The sequence below is a fragment of the Nematolebias whitei genome, chromosome 6 (assembly GCF_014905685.2).
Source record: "Nematolebias whitei isolate Nwh7 chromosome 6, NemWhi1, whole genome shotgun sequence".
Classification (NCBI taxonomy): Eukaryota; Metazoa; Chordata; class Actinopteri; order Cyprinodontiformes; family Rivulidae; genus Nematolebias; species Nematolebias whitei.
This window is the reverse complement of record NC_056503.1, coordinates 8,433,337-8,440,620: the sequence shown is the minus strand read 5'-3', so window position 1 is coordinate 8,440,620 and position 7,284 is coordinate 8,433,337. Positions and strand designations below refer to the sequence as shown.

At 37.5% G+C, this 7,284-nt stretch overlaps 1 protein-coding gene across 1 annotated transcript in view; it reads left to right on the top strand.

The window, feature by feature from the left end:
• The window catches only part of LOC119410489 (calsyntenin-2), a 662,902-nt gene that overhangs the window by 268,692 nt on the left and 386,926 nt on the right, over positions 1-7,284 (top strand). The window contains exon 3 of the mRNA XM_037677368.1: positions 2,283-2,478. Within this exon, the coding sequence (XP_037533296.1) occupies positions 2,283-2,478 (196 nt within the window). The remainder of the gene's footprint in view (positions 1-2,282; positions 2,479-7,284) is intronic.

The following is a 7,284-nucleotide window of genomic DNA, read 5'->3' as shown; positions in this document are numbered from 1 at the left end:
TGGCAAAGATACATGCAACCTTCTGTTTATTTCATTGCTGTTTTGCACATTATAAATCATTCAAAGTTTAGAAAAACAACGTATGACCTTGTTATAAATTAGTTACCTGTCCAGGCTTTAGCCAGTCCATGAACAAAGCTAACAGAGAAGATGGATGGATAGAAACATCATGTATATGTTAAGAGTCATTGGAATTCAAAATTTATATATTCATTTTTTTATATAAACAATTTTTTTCTGTGTCAAAGGACGTTGGTGGTTGCCTCCACTGTTGTGAAAAGAGAGTTAGTTGGACCCTGACGAGGTCACCACTCAACCACAGGGATTGTCATCCATTTGTATCTTGCTTCATGCTGGTTAGGGCAGTATCCCATTGGGCTGCAACTGTTGGTAAGAAGTGTGTGAAAGACATTCCTATGAAATTGTCTAAAAAAACTTTATGCGTATCTTCTCACTTGTGTTTTGAACATATTCAAAAACCTTGTACGAAATATGTTCTTTATGAGTAGTTACATAGTTGTTGCTGGTGTCTAGAACTAATCTCATTATTGTTTCAAGTCTAGTCTTAGAGCTGTGTTGACACCTGAGTAGGAGCTCATCTATAGCAGAGAACTTTTGAGGCTATTACCCCGAATCTCCAAGTCTGAAGCCAAGCCAATGATAAAAATATTTGAACTGGTCCAAATCTGTCTGTCTTCATTTTAAAAATGTTCTGTGGGGGCGCTTTACCAAAGTGTCAATACAGTTTGCCAAGGCGAGTAAATTGTGATTAAAAATGGGTCTCCAAAAATGTGCATGGCATAAAATACAGTTTTGCAAGTCATATAAAAATTGGCAATGCTTGTAAAAATAAAATAAAATAACTGGCCTCTCGAACACACAGAACAGAAGTCAGTGAAACTGCAACCTAAAATGTTTTTTACACTTTCTTCTTTCTGTTTTGAGTTGGCAACTAGTTTCCAACAGCTGCAACTCAGTGAGAGACTACCTTTAAGACTGCAACGAACTGGTACTTCTTTTCAGTAGTCGTTAGGCTAGAGACAGGGTACAACCTAGACAGAATGCTAGTCTATCTCTGGGATTAGACGTTTCCAAATTTAGCACGTTTCTTAAAAAGGACTAAATGTCATTTCTTCAAGAAAAACACTTTCCTGTTTCAGTTTCTTTACAGTTCAAATATTTTAATCAATGATATTAACAAACTAATGCAAGCACACATTTTTAGAATTAAAAAAGGTTCAATATGTGATTGAAAATAAAAATTATACTGATTTTTTTAAAACTTTTTTTATTATAACAGAAGTAAATAGATGCTATTTAGTGTAGTGACCCCTTTTTTTCATTCTTTAGACTATCTACAGAACACAGTGTGTTCAGTTCTAACTGGATTTATGCACAAAAAGTCACTGTTACTGTCCGCATCCCAGTTTTTGACTTCCTTATTGTCTAAATGTTCACTTTATTCATAAAATCCTGATGAATCTACAGCTTCAAATGTCCACTTGCCAATGTCTTGTTTGAATGTGATGACAGTATGGGGTGCCGTTTGTAAAGTTACACAGTCAAAATTAACATCGATATTTTGGTTTATTTAGCCTTTAATAAGTTTTTTTTTTTTCAACGTCACATTTTCACCATGTTCTTCAGACATTTATAAATGTCATAGTTACAAACTAAATATTTAATTTGCTAACTAAATATTTATTTAGTAAATGAAATATTTATTTTGGAAATTAAATGTTTAGCTTAGAAATTAAATATTTAGTATGAAAATTAAATGTTTAGTTTTGAAAATAAATATTTAGCCTGAAAATTAAATATTTAATTTACTCCTAAGTATTTAGTTTACTAACTAAATATTTAATTTTCAAGTAAAGTATTTAGTTTGTAAACTAAATATTTAGCTTGTAAAATAAATATTTAGTTTGGAACCATGACACTTATAAATGTATGAAAAACATGGTGAAATAATGACTTTAAAAAAACAAGACCTACTTTTTTCTTGTTAAAGTCTAAATAAATCAACATTTTGATGTTAATTTTTGACTGTGTAACTTTACAAACGGCATCCCATAATGACACGTTTCAAGAAATATATTTTTCTTAAATATCCTGATGCATGCTCAATTTTGAATTTTTGAATGTCCAGAGGACCAGACTTAACTTTTTTTGATTATTTTTCTTAAACTTTTTTATAATACCGTCATTTTTAATCTGATGACCGTTTGTAATAAACACCATATTTGCACTGATTTTCACTGTTCTTGCCTTCTGCTCTCTAGGGGAGATCTGTGCGTTCAATATCCATGGACTGGAGGCTCCTTTTGAGGCAGTGGTGCTGAACGGAACGTCTGGCGAGGGTCAGCTGAGAGCACGGGGCCTGGTGGACTGTGAGCTGCAAAAGGAATATACCTTCATCATCCAAGCTCATGACTGTGGTTCAGGCCCAGGGGGTACAGAGGGCAAGAAGTCCCACAAGTGAGTAAATCAGACACCGAGGTTGGACTAAAAATGACCTTACAAAAGCATAAATGGAATACATGTTCAACAATTCTTTTCTATAAATGCACAAAAAATATGTTCTGAAAAACCTTTATAGATAAAGGCCCAACATTCATTGCCTGCCAATGTTCATGCCAGAGTTTTAAACTAATCCATCACAGGGCAAATAAAAAAAATAAAAAAAATTAAATGGACTGTACTTATATAGCACTTTTTTATCTTATCAAGATACTCAAAGTGCTTTACAACACAATCTGTTCCCTCATTTACCCATTCATACAGCACTCTACTATTTCTGTACAAAGAGTAATCAGAGCTTTATCACATTCATACACTGATGGGACACACATCAGAGGCTATGAGGGGTTCATTGTCTTGCCCAGGAACACTTGGGCATGGGACTGCTGGTGGAATTGAACCCTCAACTATTGCATTGAAGGACTACTGTTCTAACCACTCAGCCACAGCCGCCCCCAAATTAAGAAAAATGATGTGCAATATTGCAAGATCTAGTGGAACGTGGAACACTGACTCTGAGATGAAGCTCAGCTATGACCACTACACAATTTAGCTCAATGTCTATAATACTGAATCAGTTAGAGCCTTTTTGTGTTTCCTAATGTCAGTTGTCTGTGGTTGCAATAAAAAATGAATTTGTTGGAAATATACACCAAATTATTTTGTTTTGAGAGTTTCGATAAAGTATGTCTAGTGGTTCATGAAATATTTTGTTACTGAGTCAGAGTCAGAGTTTCTTTATTGTCATTCACACCTCATGTGGTACATGTGGTGGAGCGAAATTATGTACACAGGGTCCCAGTTACATCCAACAATAAAATATAAAAGAAAAACTGTAATAATATCTAAGACATGAACTAAGAAAAACATCTACTAAATATACACTAAGCACTAATAGCATATAAACATTACGTCAAACATCAGACTGACTTGTGGGAGGGTCTTGAATCAGACTGACTCCAAAATTTAATGACTTACAGTAAGATGTACATTGTTTCTAAGAGTTTTGTTAAATTCAGTCCACAGGTTGCAAACAAACACAAACATGGGCAAAAAAAAAAAAAACATAATCAAGAGTGCACGAGTACTTCTGAAACAAGTGCAATTTTTTAATTAAATCAGTGTTGATTAAAAGTAAGAATAAGCATTGACTTCCACACTAAATCACTCAACAGAACGTTGTTACTTTTTCAGACCATGTGTGAACTCTAATCAAATTACCAGTTTAGATTTAGAAAGGGTGAGCTGTAGAGGCAGCTGCTTGTCAGCCTGTGAAATGTCTTGCTTATTAAGTGTGAATGTGTGGGTGCAAATGAAAACATGAATAAGTAAGAATTGACAGAAACAGACAGTGGCTGGTCTGAGTTTACCACAGTCATTTTAAACAATACTTCAGGCAGTCAAAACAATGCATATAAAATATGCTCTTGTTCACAGGTTAAGGATACTGGTAGTTTAAAAAGAAACAGTTACAAGTGTGTATTTTTCTACAGCCTATATTTGTGTGTATGACTTGCAGAACATGTATTCTTGACCATGCATATTATTCTATTGTCCACCTCCTCCCACATCACATCCACCTTTTGTACGCACCTTGTCTCTACATTTAAGATATGATGTACTGGAGTACAATTTTTAAGGAAAGACTGGCAGATTTAGACTAGTTTTTAAGTAAGAATTATGCAATGAGGTTTTCAGACGTGTACATTTACCTCAAAGGTTTTGTATGAGAGCTCCTGTGTATATTTCCAAATGCAGCAACAGTAGTCCCTAGCTACTTCACGGTTTGACTATCGCAGATTTGCTCTTTTGTGGTTTTTCAAAGAAAGATTGGACATGCCACACAATTGGATGAATGGTGGATGATCTACAAAACATGGATTGTTTATTTAAAATAAATTATTTTACATGTTTTAGCACCTGTGTGCAGCAGGATTTACGAAAATAAATACTTTTAATAATAATGAATCAAAAGGCTGATGAGGCAGCGACTTACAAAATATACTCAGAACTAGATCAGGTCAGACGAGCCAGGACAGGACAGGGCAATACCCAAAGACGACTCGACAAAGAACAAGACTAACAGATAAACTTATATACACAGACAGGACAGGACAGGACACAATTACAAACAGCTGGGACCAGACAAATGAGAAACCAATCAGGATTAATGAGGAGACACATTGGGGCGTACAGACAAGGAAGGCCCACTAGATGGGGCCATCTTTACAGTAGATGCTCATCATCTGTGTCACTCTCAATCTCCCTCATTCTGTGTAAATACACAATTTAAATTTAAATACTGTACTTTAATAGTTTAAATAAACAACAATGCTGCATGAGCAGCAATGTTTTCTATTAAATAATCAAGCGCGACCGGAACCGAGACTTTAGTCTCCCTCAGCCAATGGCCAGGCCACCGGGAAATGTCCCAGTGCTCCCAATGGCCAGTGCACCCCCAATTCCTGTTGCACAGCAGGTACAAAACCATTTAAAATAATTTATTTTAAATTATTTATCACTTGTAGCACCTGTGGGCTGTGCTTTTTTTTTTTGTGCTACGCTTCTTAAGCACTCCTCAGTATCTGCCAGATTGTCTGATTGACTCATGCCTGAAGTAATCCAGCGTTCTTGTTCCTACTCTGTTCCTGATCCAGACTCTAGGAGATGAGCTCTCAAAACCAATCTCCACATTCTGGAGACAGTGTTTGTCAAACTTTCACTCACATATCACGTGATCCGCCCAAACCTCCTTTCCCTCTGATGTCATTACAGCTTTGACTTTTCAAATGTGATCGAGCGCTACAAGTGACATCCTAAAAAAGTTGTAAGCGCAATCATCCAGGTAGAAAACAAAAAAAAGGTTAAATTGTGTCATCAGGACACAATCAAATGTTTTAGGCCAACATTTGTACATAATGAATGATTGTTTTCGATTGGTGTGCGCTGTTTGCACGAGTTGAAAGCCTGCTTTTGAGATTCCAACAAAAGGTTGGCTTGAACCACAGCAGTGAAGAGTACCTTTGGGACAGATCGGGTTGGAAGGCCGTAGACTGAGGAAGTCCTCTGGATGGGGGACGAAACGTTTCTCACTTAAAGAAACTGGGCCAGATGACACAGTTTAACCTTTTTTGAAGTGAAAGCTGACTTTATATTCCTGAGAAACCTTTAATTAAATATTTTTGTTCACTCCTATTTCAATTTCTGGGTAACCCTCTTAACGAAAGAGAGTGGCTCTCTTAAATTTGGCTTCTCCATCTGTGATCAAGTGCTTCAGAGTTACAGCTGACTTTCTCTTCTTGATAAAACTTTAAATACTGTTGTTTACTCCTATTTCTGGGTCTCCCTCATAATTCCTTACACAGCCAAAAAAGCAAAAGAAAGAGACTCTTGCTGTGTAATGATTTATGAGGGGTACCTGAAAATTCAACCACACACAGGAGTGAACAAAAACATTCATTTAAAGTTTTATCAGGAAGAGAAAGTCAGCTGTCACTCTGCAATGCTCAATCTCAGATGGAGAAACCAAATTTAAAAGAGAGCTGCTCTCTTTCGTCGAGGGGTACCCAAAAATTGAAACAAGAGTGAACAAAAATATTTATTTAAAGTTTTATCAGGAGGATAAAGTCAGCTATCACTCTGTAGTGCTCGATCACAGTTAGAAAGCCAAAGCTGCAATGACATCAGAGGGAAAGGAGGTTTGGACGGATCACATGATATTTGAGCAAAAGTCCAGCAAACACTCTCTTCACAATGTGGAGCTTGGTTCTGAGTGCTCAACTCTTAAGGCCCCAGTATACTCGGGCAGTCCTTTTTCCATGCGGACTCGAGTTCACTGTCTGCAGAGGGGTGAGACTTCATACTCGAGCGTCCACCCTGAGCGGCTGCAGACAAGCTCTGCAGGGCAGGGGTGTTTACCTTTGGGACAAATTGAGGACGCCGATTGGTCATTTGCTGACACGCCTACTGGATTGATAGACAGGTCGCAACCCCCCCCCCCCCCCCCCGCCCACGCCACAGCGGTCTTTTGTGTTTATATGTTGTTAATAACAAGTTCTAAATAATAATAATAATAATAAAAACAGGGAGGAGCGCTGGCCCTGCAGCCCACACATCAGACCAGCCCACCAAGAAACCTCCAGACTCTCCCACAGCCATGCTGGACCTGATTTTAATTCGCTAGTGACACATTCCTTCATTTCTCACCATTTCAGACATGGCATCAAGGAGGAGGAGGAAGAGATTGCTTGCCTTTTGGCAACAAAAAAACAAAAACAAAAGAAAGGGCTATTAAACTAGATCAGGGATGAAAATGGTGATTTAAATACATTGGTGTTGCATACAAAACAGTCCATTGCTGAGCAGTTTATTGTTCGACACTGAGTACGTGTACGAGGTCGTAAAAATTGAACTTTGCACGGACATGCCAGGCAGGCATCCGCTTAAACTCTAGTCCGGTATGCACAGAACTTCGCAGACTGACTCACGCTCAAGTTTACTGGGGTCTTTAGAGTCTGGGGTCTGAGTTCATGGTCAAAAATACAGGTGTGGGTTATCCACATAGAGGCAGGACAACAAAATTTATCTGAGGGTTTTAGCTCGAATCTGGGGTCTGAAGGCAGAACAGACGTCTAGGTCCAGATACAGTAGTCCCTCGTTTATCATGGGGGATCTGTACCCTGAAGTCCCGCGATAAATGAAAAGCCACAAAGTAGGAATAGTAGTATATATATGTATATGCATAGTAATACAAGTAGTAAGTAG